General features: G+C 41.4%; 3 protein-coding genes across 4 annotated transcripts in view; 2 read left to right on the plus strand and 1 right to left on the minus strand.

Moving 5' to 3' along the window:
• Positions 1-1,708: 1,708 nt before the first annotated feature.
• On the plus strand, positions 1,709-8,708 carry slc3a1 (solute carrier family 3 member 1). Its single transcript, XM_080037084.1, has 10 exons — positions 1,709-1,952; positions 2,419-2,598; positions 2,724-2,869; positions 3,000-3,125; positions 3,501-3,620; positions 6,497-6,621; positions 6,999-7,200; positions 7,548-7,730; positions 8,029-8,154; positions 8,262-8,708. The coding sequence occupies exons 1-10, from the start codon at positions 1,724-1,726 to the stop codon at positions 8,691-8,693; spliced, it is 1,869 nt and encodes a 622-aa protein (XP_079893210.1). The 5' UTR covers positions 1,709-1,723; the 3' UTR covers positions 8,694-8,708.
• A 186-nt stretch (positions 8,709-8,894) lies between these two features.
• prepl (prolyl endopeptidase like) lies at positions 8,895-18,210 on the minus strand. Of its 2 annotated transcripts, XM_080037083.1 has the most exons (15): positions 17,915-18,210; positions 16,965-17,096; positions 16,594-16,660; positions 16,101-16,281; positions 15,695-15,783; positions 15,449-15,575; positions 15,143-15,359; positions 14,150-14,341; positions 13,735-13,950; positions 12,275-12,450; positions 11,716-11,932; positions 11,303-11,452; positions 10,855-10,981; positions 9,706-9,794; positions 8,895-9,020 (listed from the first exon to the last, which is right to left on the minus strand). In XM_080037083.1, the coding sequence occupies exons 1-15, from the start codon at positions 18,044-18,046 to the stop codon at positions 8,943-8,945; spliced, it is 2,190 nt and encodes a 729-aa protein (XP_079893209.1). In that variant the 5' UTR covers positions 18,047-18,210; the 3' UTR covers positions 8,895-8,942. The 2 variants fall into 2 exon arrangements, 1 of the variants encoding a protein (XP_079893209.1); XR_013845103.1 differs by lacking the exon at positions 8,895-9,020 and having other exon boundaries at positions 9,710-9,794; positions 10,855-10,985.
• Positions 18,211-18,589: 379 nt separating this feature from the next.
• The window catches only part of camkmt (calmodulin-lysine N-methyltransferase), a 111,152-nt gene continuing 104,218 nt past the window's right edge, over positions 18,590-25,523 (plus strand). Inside the window, exons 1-3 of the mRNA XM_080037053.1 lie at positions 18,590-18,755; positions 20,881-21,059; positions 21,856-21,920. Coding sequence (XP_079893179.1) covers positions 18,594-18,755; positions 20,881-21,059; positions 21,856-21,920 — 406 coding nt within the window. The 5' untranslated portion in view covers positions 18,590-18,593. The remainder of the gene's footprint in view (positions 18,756-20,880; positions 21,060-21,855; positions 21,921-25,523) is intronic.

Here is a 25,523-nt window from a genome sequence, read left to right on the forward strand (position 1 = left end):
GGGCATTACAGTTTTTTTCGATTGCTAAACCACAGTGGGCACAACTTGAGCGACGTGCAAAACTCTAACAACACTATGCACAGCAGCGGTTCATGTGGACCAAACTGTAGCTCGTTTTTCATTGCTTAAACACAATTTTCAAAACTCTACACACTTATCTCATGGCTTAACCACAGTCTGCACAACACTGTGGATTTCTAGCTCTTTGTTCAAATGCTAAAACACTAGTGGCACAACTGTAAACCACACATTCAAAACAGAATGGATTTCAGAATAGTGCATTTCAAACACTGCGGATTACAATTTCAACTGAAACACTAAGAAGGTGTCTTGTTTTGGACTTTTTAGTGAACATACTGTATATACAGTATAGGGAAGGCTCAAAAATAAATTAAATGGACCAATGAATGTGGTTGGTTGTTGGAGGGAGAAGTGTGGCAGTGAGAGTGTGGATGTGTGGAGGAAGACCTAGAAGACATTGAGCTGTAATGTCTGATGAAATACAGTAAGGGCTACACTGATAGACCCTGTTGTGAATCATGGTCTCTCATTGAAAGAGACAGGGTTGAGAGTGCAACCCAATCTGCAAAGATCTAAAGTTGCATCTGTAATACGGATTTTCCAGCAAACAAACAGCTTACAGTTGCATCCTTATAGTAAATAACAACAGGAATTGATTTCTGTATTACTATTATAGAATATTTACACGGATAAATATTACATTTGGAAGTGTTTTAAAAAAAAATATGAAATATATCTATCGAAGCAAACTTCTGATTTCCATTTATTTTTGTAATACGTAATATAAACATAACGGCTATGTTATAAAATAAACAATTTCATGTGAAATAATGTCAGTGTTTCCTCAAAGAAAATATGACGTAATTTGTGTGAAGTAACTCAAATTATTCAAACTGTAAAGATTAAAAGTTTGTAATTTGAGTATTGGGGTTTGATGCTAGTGTTTATACTCCGAGTATGTTCTGAGTGATAATGTGTGTTATCTCAATGAGGCTGGTTCATAGTGTCTGCTCCACTAAGACTATTTTGCAGGTGAAGTGAACTGTTCAGCTCCAGTGAATGTTGGTAGTGCAGACTGTAGTTAGAGTTTTGCACATTGAGCTGCAGTTGTGCCCACTGTGGGTTAGCAATCGAAAAAAACTGTAATAGCTAGACTTCTACTTCCCACCAATTTTCCCAGCCAACCCTGCGACAAGAAATGCTAATCTCCAACCATTCCCGTCGAACTCTCCAGTTTCCCACATTCCACAGGTGGCACTGCTGTGTGTGTGTGTGTGTGTGTGTGTGTGTGTGTGTGTGTGTATGTGTGTGTGTGTGTGTGTGTGTGTGTGTGTGTGCGCGCGCGCGCGCGAGTGAGTGAGTGATAGGGGAGAGAGAGGAGTGTGTGTACTCTGACCCTCCAGGAGCAGTAAAGATTACTTGGCTGGCTCTTTTGAGTCACTCGGTCTGCCTGAAGAAGAGCTTAGACGCACGGGTATTTTACGGATTGTTTTCAGGGTGTTCCTAAAATAAAATGAGTTTAGAAAAAGACACTGGCGGTCTGGAGCTGAGGGGTTGCACCACCAGGAACCCGGGGTATCAGGATGCAGACGGCGGTGTGCCGGCTGCTCCGGACACGGTCTACGGGGGGGAGAGGCAGGACAACACCGCGGTGAAGCTGGACCCGGCTGAAGAATACACGCAGATCAAACCGTACGCCGGGATGCCCAAGGAGGTGTTGCTGCTTTACTCCTCTCAGGCCCGCTACCGAGTGCCCCGGGAGATCCTGTTCTGGCTGACGGTGGCCTGCACCCTGGCGCTGGTGGCGCTCACCGCCACGGTGATCGCGCTGTCGCCACGCTGCCTGAGCTGGTGGCAGGCGTCCCCGGTGTACCAGGTTTACCCCCGCTCCTTCAAAGACTCTGACGGGGATGGGGTGGGAGACCTGAAAGGTAAGATATGCCCCCTGGCCCTCCTGCCTAGGCCTACTCTGATAAAGATCTCTGATGTTGTTGTAAACATGTAGCCTACAAGCTCTTCATGAAGGGTTCCTTATTAGAAATATTATTTGTACCAATATTTTAATGAGCTGGTGGTCAATGTATACTAAAATACATAACTTAGATGTACCCTTACTTCCTATCCAAAAAGTAATTGTTAAAACTTAAAAAAACAGAAATGTAGGCTATGTTAAACTTTAAGCATGATTGGAAGCATACTTTCTTATTTAAATGATGTGTACAACTACTGTGTTGTAGGATTAAAACACAATGAATCGAGAAAATGGCATCCAAGTAAAGTACACTCTACTGTTGGCATCATCAGTATTGATATAGGGTTTTGCTCTTGTCTCTGGACCAACTACTGCAGTATAATCCAGTAGTATTCATCTTCACTGTGGTGTCTCTGGTCTGGCAGGTATTATGGAGCAGCTGGATCACTTCCAGTACCTGAACATAAAGTCAGTTTGGGTCAGTCCTTTCTACCGCTCTCCCATGAAGGACTTCGGCTACGATGTAGAAGATTTCCGGGACATCGACCCGCTCTTTGGAACCATGAAGGACTTTGAAGATCTCCTGGCTGAAATGCACAACAAAGGTGTGTCCTTTTTGGTAAAGATTTATTTTTGAAGTGGTTGAGGGGAAAGCGATGGTGGAGCATAACCCATTAGTTTTGGCCTTGATGGCCGGGTGCATACATGCTAATCTATTTGCTTCCAACAGGTTTGAAGCTGATCATGGATTTCATTCCCAATCATACCAGTGACCGACACCGCTGGTTCAACCTGAGCCGGACTAGAGATCCTCACTACAAAGATTACTATGTCTGGACCGACTGTAATGCAACAGGCCCGAAGCCTAATAATTGGGTTTGTACATGTGCTGTTCAAATATCTACCTTTGGTGTCTATTTGAGTCTTTATGGGCTTGTGTGATGTATTGGAATTTAAAATGTCTAAATGGACTTCAAGCTGTTTTATTCCCTTGTCTTCCTCTCAGGTGAGTGTGTTTGGGAATTCATCGTGGACTTATGATGAAGTCAGAGGACAATGCTACCTGCATCAATTCCTCAAGGAACAACCAGACCTGAACTTCAGAAACCCACATGTCCGCAAAGAGATGACCGTAAGATGAAACCACGGCACACACTGCTCATTCTCAATTGCGGTCATTTCTAAAATAAAGTGTTTGATTTCCTGGTGACTCGCATAATGTATCACATACTAAAATCTCTGTCTGCATCCGTTTAGTTTTTTTCCACTGTCCCACGGTTGTGGAGGTATCTTATCCTGTGTTATCTGTAGCAATAATGTGTGATGGTCAAGTGATTACACATTAACTTAGGTCAGTTAACCCATGTGTGTCTTTTTAACTATTGCTGCAAACAGTGGAATTGACAGACTTTGCCTATGTGTATATTGCATTTTGTAATGAAGGGCTTCTTGAAATGAGTGTCAAATACAACAATGTTATTGCTTCATGTTTATTCTTCTATTTCAGGATATTATTCACTTTTGGCTGGGGAAGGGAGTGGATGGCTTCCGTATGGACGCGGTGAAACACATCCTGGAGGCTGCACACTTGAGGGATGAACCACAGGTAGACCTAACCAAACCCCCGGTGAGTGTTTGCGTTACATAACATCCAATCTCACTATCATTCATCTCTAATGGCCACAGGTCGTGACAGGAAGCAATGTCTGCCGACTTCTAGGAGTTGTTTGTCCTCACATTTACTCCACTTGGCTTCCAAAGATGGTATGGTCAGTCTGTTCAGCTAGTTGAAATTGATCCATATCGCTTTGCACAACAGCTGTTTGGCTGTGCTACCAAACAGCGTTAATGTCATGTTAAAGCTAAGCTTCTGGTCCACGTCCACTGAAATATAATTTTAGTGACTGACATCTGAAGGTTCTCCAAAAGTATTCCTGAATCCTATACAGTTGTATTCATATTGTTCATCATTTTGAATCAATTAATCCTAAAAAAATATATAAATGTAAACAATCACCATTTTGTGAAACTAAATGACTTAGGACCCACCGGTTACTGCTGCTTGCCCCTTAAACTTGATTTTACTTTTCAGCATGTTTTCAATTAAATATTTTAATTATCTGTGTAATAATAAACAGGACGGTTTCATTAGCCCTAATTTGCATGTGGAGATGGTCACATGTTGGGTTTTGTTTGGTATGTTTCATTTTCAACTGTGATAAAAAGTCACTGTTTTGTTTTTTGGTAAAAACAACACAAACAACTTTTGCTACACTGCTCTATTGTGCCCTTCACCTGCCATCTCTTTATTCTCTGAGCTGACGAGATCAAAGTTCAGTTTAGTTAACAATCTCTGTTGTAACATGCATTCATATAATTATATAATGATTTTATTTTGTTGAATTATACAATGTGACATGTCAGAGTCCAGATTTTAACTATCTGAGGGATGAAAGCAGCACTGTGGGCAGGAGCAGCCCTACTGAAGCAGTACTCTCCAGTGGATCTGCTAGAACAAACATAATTAGCAGCTGAGTGGGAGGGTTCACAGTGTATAAAATGTATCCTTTCATCAATTATCTCTGGCTAAAATGTAGTGTTGTTTTTGGCGGCCTGTTTTAAGTTTAGTTTTAGTCCAGTCTTTGTGTCAAACTGTCATTTTAGTTTTTATTAGTCTTAGTCACGTTTAAACGCTTTTTAGTCTAGTCAAGTTTCAGTTGACTAAAAGTCTTGAGCTTTTTAGTCTTCTCTTAGTCAGAATTATCTGGGACTATTTTTGTCTAGTCTTAGTCAACAAAAACTGATGACATTTAAGTCTAGTCTTAGTCAATGACATTTGTATTTTAGTCTTTTCAGTAATGCAATTATATTTAACACAGTTAATATAGTACAAGTACCTAGTATAGTACAGCCAAAATCAAAATGTTCTTTAAGTCCCCCATTTCACAAGTCAAACAAGGTTATCTTATCTTATTATATTATTTTTACCTTATAGACTCAAGAATACATGCAATTCCAGACACGGAAGACTAGTGTTGTTTTTGGCGGCCTGTTTTAATTTTAGTTTTAGTCTAGTCTTTTTGTCAAACTTTAATTTTAGTTTTTATTAGTCTTAGTCACGTTTAAACTCTTTAAGTCTAGTCAAGTTTCTGTCGACTAAATGTCTTGAGCATTTTTGTCTTCTCTTAGTCAATATTATCTGTGACTATTTTCGTCTAGTCTCGTCACTGTCACGTGAAAAAGGTTAGTTGACGACGATATTTAGTCATACATTTTGTTGACAAAAACAACACTACTAAAATGTCAAGTTCATCTGGAGAAGATGTTTTTTCTTGGAACTCCAACTGGTTCATGATTCATGCAGAGTCAAGTTCACTAAGAATTGTTGTTCCATGGAGACTGAAGTTATTTCTCACAGAGGAAAAGATTAGTAGAATAGAGGCATATTTTTGTGGACTAACAAATCACTACAGAATAACTCAGTAATACTGAGACTGACACATCTACTTACTGTTGGTGACTGAGAGGTATACTCAAACCCAAATAGTCAGACTACTCATTATTATGCAACACCCACACCAAGCTTTATAATGACGTTTGAACAAAACAAAACTCACTACAAATGGATTTGGAGCAATAAACAATAATAGTGTTTTTATTTGGAGTTGAGTGGAGTGAATATGATTCAGCCGATCACACCTGAGCAACCATTTGTGTTATTGCTTTAGTGCCAGTTGTAACTTCAATTCAGACTACTTACTTTACTGGCTGTTGGCTGAATGGATTTGGTCATGTGGCAGTTGGTGACTCAGTAAGTAACTCCATGAATATAGTCATGGTCGGGTTGTTCTTGGTTTGTGTGGTGTCATGGTTTTTAAGTGTCTCCCACACAAATACATACACATCTGAAAATCTGCAGGTGTTACATTTTAGGAGTATAACCAGTATGTTACTTTAGCTGTTCAGGGCTTCCAGGAATGAGGCATGCAGGTCACTGGCTGGGTCCCTTAAAATAGTTAACCCTTAGTGCTTTGCACTGGTCACGTGTCACATCAGAGCCCTGTGAGTCAAAGTACCCTGAGCGTATAACTTCACAAAACTTTTTTCTTCTTGTGTCTCCTTTTCTTCTATTTTGCCTTATTGTCCTTTTTATATGAAGACTATTACAGCAAATACAATGCAAAACACATTTTTACTCTGTATACATTTCACTTTTTGTCCAACCGAGCTGTAACTGGACCTTGTGCTTTGGCCTGACAAAGGAACACATTTACACTCAAGCTCTCCTAACTCCCAGTGGGTAGAGGAAAATACTGTTGAATTATCTTAATCAGTCCACTATTGTTGACCTCTAGAAGGATATTATAAATGGACCACTATTACCCTATCTTAACCAAATGCAGAACCTGACCATAAAAGCTGGGCTAGTAATCCACCTAGAGACCAGAAATCCTTTGACAGCTACATTACCTCATTTATTTGTTTTATTCATGAACAATCCAGGGGTCTGTAACTTCAGAGTGGGACCTCCACCATGACTACACCACCAGTCAGCTCGGCTTGCATGACCTGCTGAGGGACTGGAGGGCTGAGATGGACACCTACAGCCGAGAGCCTGGCAGATACAGGTATGATGAGGATTATGCCCTGGGGTTCACATAACTCAGAATTTATTTTATTTCATACACGTTATGCATTTATATGTATTGATTTAAAAAAAAGTCCCGTGTTATACTGTCATCTTTTATTTACCATTCAACATATTTTAGTTTTAATAAAGCCCAGACTAAAAATATTCTGCATTTCTACTGGAGGACTGCAACCTTTCCGATAAGAATATCTATTATAGTTGTAGGATTAATAAATAATTTTCACATGTGTGAAAGAGTTCAGCATGTTTCACAAGTGTGAAACTCACATGCTGAGTCTTGAGTGTTTTCAAGTTATGTCTGAGGATCGGTTGACATGTTATCATAAACAACATTAAGTTCTTGCTTCACTCCAGGTTCATGGTCACAGAGTCATACGATTACCACGAGGTGGACAAGACCATGATGTACTATGGCACCCCACAGGTCAAAGAGAGTGATTTCCCCTTTAACTTTTACCTGATGGACCTGCCTCAGAACACCAGTGGTGCGTGGGTTCAACATCTGGTCCAACTGTGGATGGCCAACATGCCCAAGGGACAATGGCCCAACTGGGTGGTAAGTCATCACAGTCATATTTAACCATTAGTTTAGACCAATTTTGCTTTGTCTTTTGTTCATCATAATGGTTAAAGCCACTAGAATAAATGAGAACTATTTTAGGATGGTGCTAGGGGCCACACATTGTGATACTTCCAAGATGTTTATGCTAAGACCTTAAGAATCATGTCTTCTGTGACAGTTTAAACCCAAAGCTAGAATTCTCTCTCAATTCCCCCTGTATCCCAAACTGGTTGACTTCAGCTTTCTTTTACATGACACCATCCTTCCATTTTACCATGCCTTTCTTGCTTTTCAACTTATCTCACTCACCTATCCACCTTCTCTTGTCTTTCTGACTTCAGGTTGGGAACCATGACAAGCCTCGCATTGCGTCCAGTGCTGGTTGGACCTATATTCGAGTGATCAACATGCTGCTGCTAACCCTTCCAGGCACGCCCACCACATACTACGGGGAGGAGATCGGCATGGAGAACATTAACGTGACAGACAGTCAGATACAGGACCCTGCTGGCAAACACAATGCAGTCAGTACTATGCAAACACTGAAGGGAACATTTAAACGCTCACTTTAACTTCCTTTTTATTAATTACACTTCAAAAATAGACAAATGTGTGAACACAATAGGGACATAGCTGTTTTCAACTGCACGTCAAAATGACACCAGGAAAATACCACCAAGTTAAATTACAGCCTCTATAAAACAATTGAACCTTTTTGAAAGCATTATTTATTGCAGGTTTGTTGTTCAATATTCATTGGTCAAACTGTTCCTCATATGCTTAAGCTGAGTTGCCATTATGATTCCTTTGCTTGCACTGCAGAGTGCCAGTCGGGACCCTGAGCGGTCTCCAATGCAGTGGAGTGACGGCATGAATGCAGGCTTTAACAACATATCCAACAGCACCTGGTTGCCTGTGCACCCTGACTACAGTAGCATTAATGTGGAGGTACATAACTCTTTCAGTACTGTTCAACTCTGAAGAAACAACTGGCTAGAGCTTGCTCATTTATTTTACTTCATACATCTCTTCCTTTGTCACTCTTTCTCTTCCAGGTTCAGAAGAAAGATGAAGGTTCAGTTCTGTCCCAGTACCGCTACCTTAGCGGCCTGCGTCAGTCAGAGCTGGCCTTTCAGCGTGGCTGGTTCTGCTACGTCTACGCTGACGCTAGTGTCTTCTCTTACCTCAGAGAGATGGACGGCCTCGACCGAGCTTTCCTCATGGTGCTTAACTTTGGTAAAGAATCTGCCATCACAGATCTGTCCTCTGTCAGTGAGTTACCAGACCAGTTAATGGTGCTGATGAGCACAAAGCACATCAACAATGGCAAGGTGTTTCCAAAGTCTCGTATCCCGACAGAAGCAGGGGAGGGTTTGGTGCTTCAGTACTCCACCCACACTCACTTTAATCCCAGCCACCTTGGACAGTGCTACGTCTCTGAGAAGGCCTGCTATTTGGGGGTCGTTGACATACTTTATAAATGCTAATATGAATGGACAATAGTATTCAGTCCTCACAGTTTCACTTTAGCAATCAATTCATAAACATTCTACATTGGTGTAATTGTTTTATATCATGTAATAAAGAAGACCATTGCAGATACATTCGGTGTTGATGTTCCCTTCTCTTCCACTGGTATTGTCAACGATTTGGGCACCATTCTGATATCCTATTGTTGTGGATGTAATGGCAGCCAGTCATGTTTGGGTCAAAGCCCTAACCTCCGGATAGCTTTACTATCTCTTCCTCTTGCGTGGAGTCCGAGGAGGCTCCAGACCCAACTCTGTGTATAGGAATGCCAGCTTGTAGGCTTCCTGTGTGAGGAACAAAAAACAGAGGACAGATTTCTCAGTCTTTACTTATCAATTCATCAGAGAAAATGAATAATATGCCTTGTATATGCACTTTGTGGGCCAGAGTTGAGGAACGGCGCTGGCTGCGGCAGCTTCGTAACTTCAGTGACATAGCAGTGTAGCCTGCTGATACATTCAATGAAGAGGAAAAACACCACAGAATAAACAAAGAGCTAGGCTGACAGGTTAGGCTTGATTTAAACCCTGAAACTTATATACACACGGTAGGGGAACGTCAGCGGATGCTTTTTATGACAAATAACTAGTGACCACAATGGCGTGGTAATTAGAATAGAAACTCCGTTCAACTCCATTGTATTTTGGCGTTTCCAAACCATAGAAAATATCTGTCCACATGGATACATACCACTGTGTGTTAAAGGGAATACACTTTTTTTGTGATTTGGGTAAGCTGACTTTTTAAACTGGGTATTACATTTTCTATGTAACTGGAGGAAATGGTTTACAGAAAGAGATGCTTTTATTGATACCTGCGTTGTGTGGTTACAGGTTGCTTTTTCTGTGGCTATAAGAGACATTGATTGTAAATGGGCATAATTAGAGCTATTTGTGTTTAATTTGCTTAGTTTGTTAATGTATTTGGAAGCACACATACAGAAAGCTTGGCTTAAAGAACTAGCGTTACCTCCTCCAGCATCAGCTCAAAGTCTTCTGGTCCATGGTGATTTGCTCCAGGTTGGACATTCAGGACTATGTTTGTTGCTGGTTCACATTCTAAAAGACAGAGACACAGAGGTCAGAGGCAGAATTGGGGAGAAGTCCTAGAACTCCTAGGTTTATAACTTTCCCTAAGCTTTCAGTTTTGTCTTATCTTACTGTACGGCCACTTTCTCTGCTCCGCTCTCTGTCCGGTTGCCCCAATTCTTCTCTCCCTCTGTCTTCACTCTCCTTTCATTCATTCACGCTCCCATCTGATATTACCCTCCCTCTTCTCCAACGCCTCCATATTATCCCCTCTTCCCGTCTCTGTGGTACGGGCTGTTTCACAAGTGCGGTCTTGACCTTGACAGCTCCCAGTCTGAGGCGTCTAATCTCTTGCTCTGATACACTATCTCTTTACCATGCTAATGGGCCTGCCCACCCTCATGCATGTGTCTATGCCATCAGCACTTTATCAAAGACTCTGGAGAACAGAGACAGATTAGGGAGACATATGCACACATACACACTTAAGCTGCCCGGTGTGTGTGTGTGTGTGTGTGTGTGTGTGTGTGTGCGCGTGTGTTTTCTCTCAACAGAAAATTGAGAGAGTGAAAGAGAGAGATAATGTGTGCATTTGAAACTAGAAGAGTGGAGGCAGTGCTGCAGAGAGAGAGAGAGAGAGAGAGGTGTAAAGAGGAGTACAACCAATGTGGTGTAGGCAGATTATAAGTGAGAGGGAGAAAGAGCCTGTCTAGGGGGAAATAAGAGCATTTAGCCGACACACACACACTAGTGCACTAGCACGCACACTATACCACAAGGTCACCTAGGCCATGCTTTGGACATGAACTTCAAGTGCTGTGAGCAGTTTCCCCAGACAGACAGCCATAGGTCTGTTCACTGATGCCTCTCCAGATCTGCACACTGACATGAATATTGGGAGTTTTTCCTGAAGTATTAAAACATCTGATGATGCAGAAATTACATCTTAAAAGATGTGAAGCGAGTGCACACCAACACACATTTACAGTATATGTACAGTGTGCATGGCTGCACACATGTGCATCTACATGATCATAAATGATTAAGCTGTTGTGATAGGAGATGTGTGAGAGTGTATGTGTGCATGTACCTGATTTTGGCTTCATGGTGAAGTGTGAATGAATAGCATTCTTTAACTTCTCAGTGTATTTGAGGACACCTGCCAGAGGAACCCTGGCGTCGTCACTGTAGGCTGTCAGCAGAATTGATGGGTAGCACTAGCTCACAGAATCACAAACACATTAAGATGGTTAACCTACAGTAGTTTTCATTATTGTGATTAGTTATTAATTATCATTGTTTCGATGTGCCTTCATTATCCACATCTATAAGGATAAGAGACTTAATAAGCAGAGTTTATTGTCCTGTTTTGCACAACTGACTGTACTAGAAATCCTTAAAAGCACTAGCGAGCTAGTTCTACACTGCCTCTTGGGCAAATTGAGGCCCAATGGGTTTTCAACATAGTCTGAAAGTCTATGTATAAAAGCCAATAGCTACATTAGCTACATTTTTACTATCACCATCCCTTTTCATACCTGAGGAGTAATGTTGTGAAGGGGACAGTAGGAGGAGATGATGAGTCTGTGTTTTGGGTTTTCTATTGGGTCTCCCCACTCTTCTCTATCCTCCAAAGTCAGAGGCAGACTGTGATCCTCCATAGTTCCCAATACATCCAAGAAAGGAGCCTGAACAAAGAAAAAGAGATGGCTTTGAATGGGTGTGTGGTTGTGTGTGCTTTGGGTCATCTCTTATTGTGAGGCACTGTGGTAATATGAAGGCAGAATGGCCTTCAATCTGTATTCACCACTTGCACATTGGCAAACACCTGCTCTGTTAAGTTCCCTTGAAGAAGATAGAGAGTTGTTAGTATTCTTAGGCTTTAAATATAGAATAGCACTTGAAGCCACACACTCGAAGTACACACATCTCCGATGATTTAACAGTGTACCTGCAGTGTGACAGCCTGCATCATGTGTGGGTGTCTGTTGCACAGCGCTCCTACTGGCACAGCCCCAGCACTGCATGCTGTAAGGGCAGTGAGTGAAGGAGAGGACACTCCGGAACTAAAAAGGTGATGGAGGCAGGCTTGGAGGTCCTCCACTCCTTTCTGCTTCCCCTCCACACAAGCTTGTCTTTGCCACGATAGGCCGCGCTCCCCTCCTCCTCTAGGAGGTGTAACGGTAAAAAACACAGATTGACAAGTTTGAGTTCCAGACATCATTAGGCATTGTAAACAAACATCTTTCAGCAAGTTTATGCGATCAACATGCAGTCAACATAAGTTCATTTATAAGGCTACTTATATAAAGCACGGCTAATAACTAAATAACCTGCTGAGCCAATCCGTTAAGTTGTTTACGGAATAGTTCAACATTTAGAATGTTTAGCTTTCTGCCTCACTGTCCGGCTCAAGAAAAGGTGGAAGAAACCATTCCTTTAACTCTGGGTGTATTTTTTTTTTAAATGTTGAACTATTCCTTTAAGCTTCTGAAGAGTTGATATATTACCTGATGTGGCAGTAGGCCAGAGCCCAGCCTTGCTCCAGCAGCAGCCTTGTCTCTGGGCAGAACTCCATGTTGAGATCTCTGCCATAAGCTCCGTAGACATATACCAGGAGTGGCGCCCGTCTCAAACCCTCCATAGGTCCTTTATGAAACAGTGTCACTGGCACCAAGGTACCATCCTAGAGAGATGAGGCAGAGGAACAGCTCTTTTTTTTTTTAAAGATATTTTTTCGGCATTTTTATGCTTTATTGATAGTGCAGAGAGACAGAGGTGAAATGGGGCAGAGAGGGGAGTGACATGCAGAGAACGACCGCGGGTGGGAATCGAACCCGGGTCTGCTGCTGGCAGTGTTGGGAAAGTTCTTTTTCTACGTGAACTAGTTCAAAGTTCAGTTCACACCCTTTAAAATGAACTAGTTCAGTTCATAGTTCATAATTCAAAATTATGAACTAAGTTCACAGTTCAAAAATGAACTAGTTCATAGTTCTTTTTTTTAAATATGTTGCTGCAGGCTATTATTTTTCTAAATAATTGCCACATACCATATAGAACCACAGACAGAAATTATTTCAATAACATTCAGTCCACACTAGAAGCCAGCTGCAGCTTTTACCCCTACAGTATATTCTCAAAAACATGAGGAAAAAGTGCAAATGTTTTTCCATTTTTATAATTTTCCAAACCTGGAAACAATTCTCATGAAATGCCATTCAAAGAAAGCAATACTGGAAAAATATACCAGGCAGGTTCTACAACCAAATTAGCCTACAACTTAAACTAGTAAAACCCTCAAGGAGACCATTCTAAACTGCAGTGTAGGGCCTACTGTTAACAACAAAGTCCAGAAGATGTGTTGACATACTTATCAACACAAACACAATCTGAGGTAGGTAACAATCATACGAAGAAGAGGGTATAGCCTGAGGCTAGGTCCATGGTCTGAGTAAGTGCTGCTGCATTTATTTGTTTTTGTTTTTTTCCGCGGTGTTTCGCATTTTGATGACGCAGCGGCGGTGCGACGCTGTGGTGGCATGTGTTGCCAGATTGGGTGTTTTTCAGCTACATATTAAGGGCTGTTTACACTGTCCTTTAGCGGGGGTTTTCTATGGAAATCTGGCACTCTAATGAACGATTGAACGACTGAATGAGCGCCGTTCACAAACGCCAGAATGAACGCGTTCGCAAAAACGTTCACGAGGCAGAAATACATACGTTCAGTTCACGTTCGCCCCCAATATGAACGAGTTCATGAACGATCGTTCATTGAACGCGTTCAGGCACAGCACTGGCTGCTGGGCCCGGCCCGGGAGGGGGACGCCTTACCAACTGAGCTAAAGGCGCCCCCTCAGAGGAACAGCTCTATCATTAGACTCTTGCTTCTTAACTCATAATGCTTCCCTCCCTGCTGTTACTGCTTCAGAATGTGTGCAAAGTAAACATTGTTTATGTTGAGTACTGTTACCTGGTGGCAGGCTTCTAAGCGCGTGGTGGTGTAACTGCCCTGGTTGTCTGGGGAGGACTCATCTTCGGAGCCTGATAAAAGAAGCCTCCCATCCTCAGGGTTTAGACAGTAGTGCACCGGGGAGTGGACTGGAGATGAGATAGAGAACTCTAACACGCTGCGTTGGTCTCCCATGTCTGGTTTCTTGGTTTCGATGGCACAGGCCCAGGTGGGGAGCTTGGGTAAAGATATACATTACAGGTATAAGTAGAATATTTAGTTGTAAATAGTTGTGTTTATCAGAACAAGTGTACAGACCAAGAGCAGGGAAAATGTTTAATAAGTGAGTTACATGATTATTAACAAGCTCGCCAGTTAGGAGGTAAGTAAAAGATGCAGATAAATAGAAAACTAATGAGTCTTCCATCATGCTGACCTGTACAGTGTAGGCTTCTTTGGGATGGTTCAATGGGACAACAATCAGGATGAATTCATTGACTGGTGTTCTTGCAACCAACACGCAGTAGTCTCCAACCACATCCATGTCTTTGACAACAGTACCAGGGCCAGGGGCAAATAAAGGCACCCAGGAGACCATGGATGCCTCTGAGACAGGGGCTTGCACAACCTAGTGAACATACACAAGGTGACACTCTTTATTGCTTTAGACAATAAAAACTATTTTTAAAGATTAAAAGATTAAATGTTTTTCGTCTTCCAAATGTATTTCTTTGTGAGTTACTACAGCAGAATGATGTTGCTAACAGGAAACAACCACTTCTGGTTAACAGTTTACAGGACAAATTCTAAAGCTTTTTCAACTTCTGATATTTTGTAGTTTTTTGAGAACATTTCAAAACCTCTGGGAATAAGCCTACATGACCAACAAATCATCAGCCTGGGCACAAAGCACATGGACAGAAACCCAGTGGTTAAGTGGTTTGAATTATTCACCTTAAAAGGTGGAGTCAGCAATATAATTCTGGCTAACGTTTTTTGACAAAATCAGTTTTTGTCAAAATCAGTGAATGATATCTTCTGTGTGTTTGCTAAAAAAAATTCAATGTAATACTCTGCAATCTGCTCTGCTCTAATCTACTCTGCTCTACAAATAGATATGTAAACAAAATGTATGTAAACAAAGGGGGTCCCCCATAGCTTGAAACAAGCCCGTTTACAGAGCCTAGGCTGTGGATTAACACTGATTTTTTTTTCTCGCACAGACAGTACGACAGGTATCGGATTCATTGTGAGGAGATATTTACAGATTTTGACAAAAAGCATTCTCCAAAATCGCTGACTCCACCTTTAATGTCTCTAGGAAATTGCCTCTGCTTCTCTGCTTGTAAAGGTGCAATTATAAATATGAACACTGTTTCCACACGGTATGCCTGCTTGAGTGTGTTTATATGTATTGTCCAAACTCTACCTGATATTCCTGTCCAGGCCCTGTATTAGCCAGTATGATCAGCCTGTCTCTCCAGTGCTCCACGTGGTATAGGAGGTCTAGCTGACGAGGCTGAACAAGCAAAGGCTCTAAATGGGATGTCCTTCTATCGACCAGCAGCACCTCTGAACTGGTCCTGCTGTTGCAGTTGATGCTCAGTATCTTTCTGTCTCTGGAAAGAGCAACCTCCACAAACACACTGCGGAGAGATGTCAAGTGCTTCAATTAGGAGACGCTGTGTGGGAGCAGAGACAGCTTAGATGTCACATTACTGACTCACACACTTACTCTGGATGTGTTTCCTCATACACAGAGGTTATCCTGCTTTCACTGGAGGTCAGGTCCAGACGGAACACTCTGCTGCAGCGTAGACCCTCTAGAGTAGTGTAAAACAGGACCTCGTCCGTGGCCCACTCTTCACCCATGCAGACACAGACACAAAGATATCCTTTTATTTAATCCAGCGTTCTATTCTTAGTGAAATAAATATTATTATTTTTAATTTTTTACAAGTGCTAACTATTTAAAACCTACCAAAGCTGAAGACTTTGTCCATTGTGCATATGACATGTGGGGGATCCATAGGAGGGGAATTTGCCTTTCCAAGCCACACAACCACACACCTTGATTGTAACAGGAAAATATTCCATTTCTTTATTCAGTCAGTTTTAAATTAGTCCAAAAAAGGTGGATTCAGCGATTCTGGACAATGTTTTCTGTCAAAATCTGTGAATATCTCCCAATCCTCTTCCTGTGCGTAGTAATTAAGTGATGACCTGTGTAAACAGGCATGTTGTTCTCTACGGTGGGCCCCCTTTGTTAACATACCCTTTGTTTACATACAACATTACATAATCATTATCCAGAATCGCTGACTACACCTTTAACTGAGCTGCCAAATTAAGTATTTTCTTTATGTTTATGTCTGTTTTTTTTTTACCTCAGCTCTTCTGTGTGATTAGTTTTAAGTGTGGCAGCAAGAAGCTTTTCCTGTGGGGACAGACGTATTCTCTGAACAGTCCACTGAAACCTCTGCTTCCTCTCTTCATTATCGAGTCCCATCTTCTCCTCCTGTCCAGGGACTTGTTCTAGATTTAGCACCTGCTCTGGTTCCCGCTCATCTACAAACGAGGAGAGGCAAAGGAGTCATTCTCAAAAATAGGAAAGCTACTATTCCTAAAAATGGATTGCATCAAATGTAAATGTACATGGCTTACATAAGAAAGGGCTACTTCAAATTAACTTCTGTAAACTCTCTCTCTCTTTGCCTACAATCACTTTTAAAACTTTATTTTCAATTAATTGTCTACGGATTAAACTCACATAATAATATTCTGTTGTGCACAGACAGATGTGGTCGGTGCACAACTTTTATGGCTTTCAGAGTTTTTAACATGTGTAGTCAAGCAACATTAATTTATTTTTCTGCTTACTATGTATTTTGTCCATTCTGTAGATGCCGTCACCTTCAATGAAATAAACATGGTGGTGTCCGCAGACCTGTTTCAGGGGAAATTGTATTGAATTGTAAAGAAAAACTTGGAATTGCACAAATTTGAGTCTCCCAAATCCTAGGTATCCCACACAGAAAGGCAAATCCTGTGTTTATGATACCACTCAAGGTTGAATGATAAGGTAACAATAACACCAAGAGATGTGTCATGGTATAAAACAAAGTTGCTATCCCTATGCATCCGGTAGGCAGTTTTTTTGTAATTCAAATGCTGTTTCCACCCGCCCCGCTGAGTTATTTAAAATCAGAATGGAATTAAACAAACCCAAAGCAGAAGGCAAGCCGCCTTACCGATGAGTGATCAGGTATGTTGGAGAACCTGCGGTACGTTGCCCTCAGTCTCCTTTTGAAATACTTCTGCAAGTCCCTGTACCGCTCAAGTCCTGCTGAGCTGAACTGATCAACAGATGAGTTTGAAGTATCCTGAAAGAAAAACACTTTACAACTTATAAATTATGGAAAGACTTTAAAAGAATGTAAGCACAGGTTTAAATTTCAAGGAATATGCATCACAGTGAACCACTGAATAAGTGGATTGTAGTTTTTAAATCAGAATGAGTGAACTAGTGTAAAGCTTTTATATCACTGTTATAGTGGTAATACCACAAATAGATAATAAAAAAGCGGCGTGGCAACATTATGCTTTACATGTTAAAAAACAAACAATGGTTGTGTGAGTACAATTGTAACACATTTTCAGTAAACTACAACAACGCAGAAATTATTGCATAAAGCTTGTAAAGCGGTGCCATGACATACTGTTAAATCGGTAAACATTACAGTTAGTATTCAAACTTATAGTTTTCTAAATATTAACTTACACTTAATTTGAGATTCAAAAATATTTATTGGAATCTTGCCTTAGCACTGCAGTTGGGCTAATAGATATTATAGGAGTGTATGGATTGGCGGCTATACATAGGCCAATTTCCTATAATAGTAAAGGGTGTGTGAATTAAAACGTAATAATAGCTTATCTACAGATGTTTATGTATCCATTCCCTGTAGCTTATTCCCCAGTGCAGGGAGCCACATCCAAACAAAAACAGTTTGAGCCCTTTGCTCTGATCTGATCTGTGTCACCGTACAAGACCAGTTTTGTCAGCCCGGTAAAAAAACACCTCTTTGAATAATTAATAAATCTGAGGTTATCAAGGAGGAGACAGCTAAACAGGCAGTAATGTTACACCAAGGCTAAGGTGAATAATAACAGCTCACTCACGGTTACTGAACACCCTTACCGATGCGTAAAGACGTTGAACAGACAATGTGAGCCGTGTTATCCTTTTGCTAAAGACGAGCACCCGAAATCGTAACTGAGACGTTGTCACGAGACGAGCAGAAGAACACAGCAGGGACGAGAATACGGCCATTATTAAGGTTTAACGTAGTTATATTAAATCAACAAATAATAGCTGTTTGTGTATAAGCTGACTGTCACTGCCAGCCAACACAACAGTAAACGCTTACAAGCTTACTATGACAAATAAGCATTCTATTTAGACCTGTAACATTCATTTCAAATTCAGCTGCTAGTTAAACGAGCAAATTCTGTGCACGTGCATTATTTCCTAAACAAACCCCGCTGTGAGTGACGTAACTAGCAAAGCCAGGCGAATGTAGTCAACTTCGGATATATGCTGCAGCCAGGTCGTAACTGAAAATCGAGCTCGATTCTATTGGCAGTCGATTGGTATGACTCGAATGCCAAAAGTGTACGGAAGTAGCGTGCGTCCATTGTGGGTGTAACAGGTGATAACAGGCATGCCATATATTTATCTAGCAATAATTTCAGCGTCGGTGTAGTTGACCGAAAAAGCGTTATTTTTGTATGACGAGACTGCTACCGATAACCGTGACAGCCCTACAGCCAGGCAGCTTGTTTACAGATTTCTTTTCGCCTACAGCTTCGAAGAGAAAATGGAGAGGGACTCCACCGGTGCTGCAGAGAAGACTGAGCCGGCTTCGCCTGAGAGGAAAATTGTTAATGAAGACACCTGCGCAGCTAATTCCCAGAGCTCCCGGGATGGGACCTGTGTTACTACTGATGTCGCAAGAGCCAGGTGGACCCTACTGAGACAGGTATAATTTATCTGAGAAGAAAAACATAAACCTCCTGAGGACTGTTTACATTACGTGTAATATTACAACGTGTTGTTTGACATCATTGTGTTTTGTATCTCCGTTAGAATCTTTGTCCCTCATTATTGTGGAATGATAATAGGGTTGATGCAATCATATATTGCAGCAGACAGTCATGCTTCCTGTGATTTTTCCTCCCTAGTTTTGGCTACAGAGCCCTGGGTTTACGCTACAGCACTTTGAAATACAAGTGTGCTATGTAACTCGCATTGTATTAATGTTCCTAGCCTGAACTATGTAGAGTTAAATCCATGTCTAATTTATGTAGACGTCATTATAGTTGTATTATCCATCAGTTATAGCCTATCTGTGTTACTCTGTATATGATTCTTTGACATAGGCCTACAGTATACATTATTTACCTCATATAATTTTATCTCGTAGTTTAATAACAATAATACGTCCAACATTCGAATCTAGTATCTCATTCCTCTGGCCAAAAAAATCTTAATAGGACAAGAGCCTTGTGCACACAAGAGCATTAGCTGTAAAAGTAGGTCTTTCATTTTTCCCCATAAATGGGCATAACAGAGATGTAACGCACTGCTGTACAGAAAAGCTCAATGGGACCATCCTTCATGCTGCACTTCTTCCTCCAGTCACAGTTATGACCCGTTATGACCTCTAAGTCAATGGACTCCACCAGGATAGATAGATAGATAGATAGATAGATAGATAGATAGATAGATAGATTCAGTGATTAAGTGATATAACTGAATAAAACAGTTAGAGAAAGATAGATTCCAATTAATTATGTTCTTTAGCCATACAGGTCAAATTTTCATCTGTTTCATAGAGTATATGTGTTTTAATTGAACACAAAACCTGATGTTTTAAATGTGTGACTTTTACTTTTTTCTCAAGTAAAGAACAAATGTTAAATGAAAAATGTGTTTAAATGAATATGTTTTTCACCTCTTCGCTGTTGGACTGAAATCTCATACTGCCAAAACAGGAAAATATGATATGAAATATTATTTCTGCAAACACTGAGGGTGTATTCACACATGCTGTGTTTAGTTCGGTTGAAACGAACTCAGGTGCACTTCCACCTTCGGTGCGCATCTTTCAGACAGGTGTGAATACAGCAATCGCACTCGGGGGCGGACCAAACAAACGCTCCGAGACCCAGCTGAAGAGGTAGTCTCGATGCGCTTCAAAACGCACTCTGCTGCAGTTCGTTTGTGGTGTGAATTTGGCCGGACTCGATCCGACCCAATTGCAGGAAGCACTGCGCCTTTTCTTTCTTTTCTTTTTTAATAAATCGCCATCAGCTTCACATTATGGGAAAGTGTTGTTGTCGCCATTGTTAGGAAGATTAGTTGTGGTTTGACCGGGAGCCCCGAGCGAAAATATTACATTTGATAATGATGCGTGCGGATCAGCGATCAGATGGAAAGGAGCGTCTCCCGTAGCCTACAGTGCCAACAGGTTCACGCTGCGCTTTGCATGAAGTGTGTGTTTTTATTGTTCTTCCCAACGGGACCGTCAATACTGTCCCCGTGTCAGTTTGGTGCTGAACTGCGCCGAACTGACACCCAGCTGATACACAGCTTAATCAGCTGTGTTTCAGTTTGAGCCTATTCTTCACGCGAGTCGCGCGTCCAGCAGCAAAAATACAGTAAAAATGATGTTTCACATTGTCATAGGGCTACATAAACATATGAAACAACAATAATTAGATTTTTTTCTTCTTTATTTATAAGCTAGATGTAGGCATTTTTATTATTTTTAACTCCATATTATATCAATGATAAATTCGCAGTTTTTACTTCGTTCTTCCTGCTTCTCTCCACCCCAGAATGTCTGTCCAATGAATGAATGACCTTAGATCACGTGTGGTTTTGCTTCGTAATGCTGGTTCACTTGCAAAAGGGGCAATATGAAAGTGGACCACACCAAACAAAAAAATCCAAATTCTATTTGGTCTGGACCAAAGCAAGTGAACTAACGGACTTTCCATGTGTGAATACACCCTGAGACTTTACAGCCAACGAGAAAGTGCTCTATTCATGTAAAATAAAGTCCATTTACTCCTATGTATTCCCACTCCCAACTCTTTTAGGTGTTGCGCCAGAAAAAAGTTGATAATCCAGAGGTCAAACAAGTGTCAGTTCGCAGGTTCGCCACGTTTGACCTCTTCAGCAGGAAGAGGCTTGTGACACAAGACCCTAGTGATACCTCAGATGACCAGTGGGTGGAGTACAGAAGTGTCTACTTTCCTGAGTACAGTGCCTTACTCAGGTATGTGTGCTCTGCTTTCTTGCTTGCACAGATAGAGCATAGTCAGTGCAACACACAAACGGCCATGCACCATGGCATCACGTCAAACTTGTTGGCTATGTTTATGCAGTGTCTAGCTGCTTTTACCATAAAAGGGAAAAGAGCATTTATGTTGACATTACCTAAACTGTATCTAGGATATGTGTTGTTATAATTTAACAATATAAATACATCAATATATGTCAAATATAGTGATTGAAATGCTGTGTAATTAAAGGTGGAGTCAGGTATTCTGGAGAAAGATTATTGTCAGAATCACTTTGTCAAAATCAGTACATCTCTCCTCACGATCCGCTAACCGTCTGTACTGTGTGCATTCGGGAAAAATAAATAAATCCGACGTTAATACACATCCTAGGCTCTGTAAATGTCTATTTAAACAAATTGCCATCGGACTGTAGCTAGCAACAATGCTATTGATTTAGGCTAAGATTTATTTAAAAATAAAAGTAGCATGTATTTTTAGTAGTACTGTAGCTAGTGTGACAATAAGCCTGTCAATATTTAAATTAGTGTAGAAGCCAAATACTTATCAAATCCCAATTAGTAGCTTCAGTCAAACACTTCCTCTATAACTCAGTAATGTCAACTTTTGAGATTTAAAAATAGATGATTGTCAAATCTGTATCTGTGCTAACTTATTGATACTTTTCCTAGTTTAAAATAATCAGTAAGATTTTTAGTCTATTTTACTCTCAAACAAAATAAAGAATTCTCCCAGACTGCTGTATAATCCTATATGTTTTGTGTCTCCAAGGGATAACCTAGGGCCTCTAAGAGTTAATGAAGTGCTCAACAGTTTTGACAACACTGGCAATGTCTGTAAGTACATACTTTATCTTACTACGCAAAGGCATTGTATTTGCAATATGTTTAAGTGTGAGTTTTTTTACCTGCACTACTGCCTTTTATTACACACACACACACGCACACACGCACACACACACACACACACACACACACACACACACACACACACACACACACACACACACACACACACACACACACACACACACACACACACACACACACACACACACACACACACACACACACACACACACACACACACACACACACACACACACACACACACACACACACACACAGAGTTAGCCTCATGCTGTGTGCTGTTAGTATTTGAGTGATGGTTTGATTGATGAAGGTGGTGTGATTCCATCCCTTGAATTGGAGTATGTCTCTTGTGTGGCTTTTACTGTGGTTTATCATGAACATTATCCCCCGACTACCTTGAAATGTCCTTGAGAAGGAAAATGGACTGCAGTCTTCTTATTGCTTTAAACACACTGAAACGGACTTAGTTTTTGCGTTTAAAGAAAGGAAATCCAGTCATAGAATAGGCACTTTGACTATACCTGCATTACTGCTGTTTACATGAGTGAAAACATCCATGACAGCTACAGACAAAATCTTTAATTTGTGGAACTATCTGGCATAGTAGGATTCTTATTAAGCTTAAAATGATATCCAGTTAAAAGTACTTCATAGCAATCTGATTTATGTCACAGCATGTGATCACTGATTTATCTTGGTTACTTTGTAACACATGTATACAATACATCTTTACTGTCCAATTTTGTGGAAATGAGTCTTTGCGCTGCTGCAATATAAAATATTGCAAAAAAGATGGGTTCATTTTCACAGACCGGCTCAACTGAATGTAAGCTTAGGTGTGGAGCATTTCCATTCATTATGTAACTGCTTCTCTGTAGATCCATCCTCACAGGCATGTAATGGGTTATGACAAAGTTCAGAGGTTGAACCAGCCAGATGGCTCCAGAGGAGTCGGTGTCAGAGGTGAAGATCATGGCTAGGGGCTACTTCACTGCACACTGGGATCACACTATATAAGTCATGACAGAGCTCAGTGGCAGCTCTCATTCCAACATGCTAGAATGGATAATCCCTTTTCTCTACAAGTAGACAAAGGGATCAATACTTTTTTAAAGCAGAGAGAAAACAATGACGTCATCATCAGCCTTGAGGCTTTCCAGCAGCTTTCACTGGGTTCTTTGAATTTCAGATATATCCCATTCCCTCTGCTCTTCTTTCTCTTCCTCCTATATGTAAAGTGATAACTAGTGTAAAAGATCTCCCCCCTCAAACCAGACATCTCCAGACTACAGCATTCCCCCTCATTCTTCTTTCTCAATCAACCCCTCTTACCATTTCTCCTCTTTATTCTTTCCACCCCTCCATCCATCTCTGCTCCCAGCTGGAGTTGTGCTTGGCCAGATGGGTAACTGAGTTCCTGACTCGACCGGTGGATTAGCACAGCCGGAGATGAGAGCGTAGGGGGGCAGTAGGAAAGGGGGAGAAGGGGAGATGGTGGGTGGGCATGCCATAGGTGGATGTGTGGATGTGTGTGTGTGTGTGTGTGTGTGTGTGTGTGTGTGTGTGTGTGTGTGTGTGTGTGTGTGTGTGTGTGTGTGTGTGTGTGTGTGTGTGTGTGTGTGTGTGTGTGTGTGTGTGTGTGTGTGTGTGTGTGTGTGTGTGTGTGTGTGTGTGTGGGTGTGTGTGTGTGTGTGGGTGTGTGTGTGTGTGTGTGTGTGGTGCGTGTGTGTGTGTAAGGAGTGAAGAGCCACTAGCAAGGGGACCTCGTTCCTCAGACAATGGGCCAGCCATCTCCCTCCTGTTCTCCATCCCATGTTTGGGACTAGTAATGCGTGAGATCAATTAGGATTGGTTGAGAGGAGGCTCTGAAAGGCCCAGAGGTGACCCTGTCAGAGCTCCAGGGTATATTTTTGGGGGTGGGAGTCAGAGAGAAACCCCTCTAAATACACATACACACACACACACACACACACACACACACACACACACACACACACACACACACACACACACACACACACACACACACACACACACACCTATTCTTATGTTTGCTCTTCACAGAGATATATAATAGCCACACATTTATGCTTGCCATAATCAACACAGTCTTTCTAATAAACACATAATCACTTTGCCCACCATCACACCCCTATCCACCGTTCCTGCTATCTTGATAATCCCTTACCCCTGAGGTGTGGACAAGCCCAAATCCTAGGGGTCCTTGTCCTCCTGAATAGCGGGCTAAAAAGCCTGGCCGGATTAGTCCACCGCCTCCAAAATGTGTGGACTCAGCTTTAAATTGCTACCCCCTCTCAGCATGACCTCTCCTGTCTATTGTGTTTGTCCCAGCACTGTGCACGTATGTGAACAATATGTTGTTTCTTAAGGTGACGATAAGCTGGAGTCAATGGTTTCATTTCCAGACCAGAAGAGCAGGCAAGGAGTCTTTATGAAGTTGTCTTTAGGAAATGGAGAGTCTATCAAGGAGATGACATAATATCACTGAGAAGACTCGCACAACATGCTGTTTGGATTATCTGGGATATTATTAGGTTAGTGTTAGGTTTGTTTATTTTGAGTAAAGATTTAAGCCCGAATAAAACCATAAGTACGCTATATGTGGGTTTCATGGAAAATACTGGTATATCATTCACAGCCCATTTCCGCTGGTGTATATCAGTCTTAACTGTGACACATGGTATGAGCTTGTTGTGCATAGCTCTAATAAGGCAGAAAGAAATATAAGTATAACATTTAAAAGTACAAAATCGGACGAAGTCTGAAATTAGAGACTTCGGTGTTATAGATCTTTACCTGCATTTGCTCTTGATGAGGGATCCCAGTACAAAACACCCCCTCTGGTGGTCACCCAGTAGTCAGTGAATGGCACTTTGTAACTTGTTATGTGTCACAAATGAACGATTGGGATAATTTAAGACTGGTCTTGATCACTTTGAACTATTTGAACTCTCAACTTTCGACCTTCCCAGTCTTTTAGCTGACATCGGGGGCTCGTAATTGTAAGAGAGCTTTGTACCGCTGTTGTTTGGGGGTTTAGAAGTACTTGTTTCCTGCAAGGGGATGAGGATTTTAGGACACAATACAGCCCCTTGGGGTTGGGTGAATAAGAATGCATCAGAGGGCAGTGTATGTGTGTGAGTGTGTGTGTGTGTGTGTGTGTGTGTGTGTGTGTGTGTGTGTGTGTGTGTGTGTGTGTGTTTAAGAGGGTTTTGGTACAGCTTGTTGACATTGTGCCGCTTTTGGTAAGAGGTCTTGTTGGGCTGTGGGGATGCTTGTTGGGTTCATGTAGGCAAAGGTCACAGTGACAGACCTGTGCATATACAGTTACAAACAGACATAAATAATCATTGCAGTATGTTTTTAGTGTTTTGAATCCTTTACTCGAAGCCAAAGTATTTGAGCTCAAACCCATTTTCAGTGATCCTTTCCCAGTTCCTTCCTACATTAGCTTGTGTGCGTCTTTGTGTGTGTGTAATCAAGAGCCAAGCATCTTCATGAAGCCTAATAGAGCCTTCTTCACTACAGCTGTCATTGTCTGAATGT

This window comes from Ammodytes marinus, assembly GCF_949987685.1.
Source record: "Ammodytes marinus genome assembly, chromosome: 11".
Classification (NCBI taxonomy): Eukaryota; Metazoa; Chordata; class Actinopteri; order Uranoscopiformes; family Ammodytidae; genus Ammodytes; species Ammodytes marinus.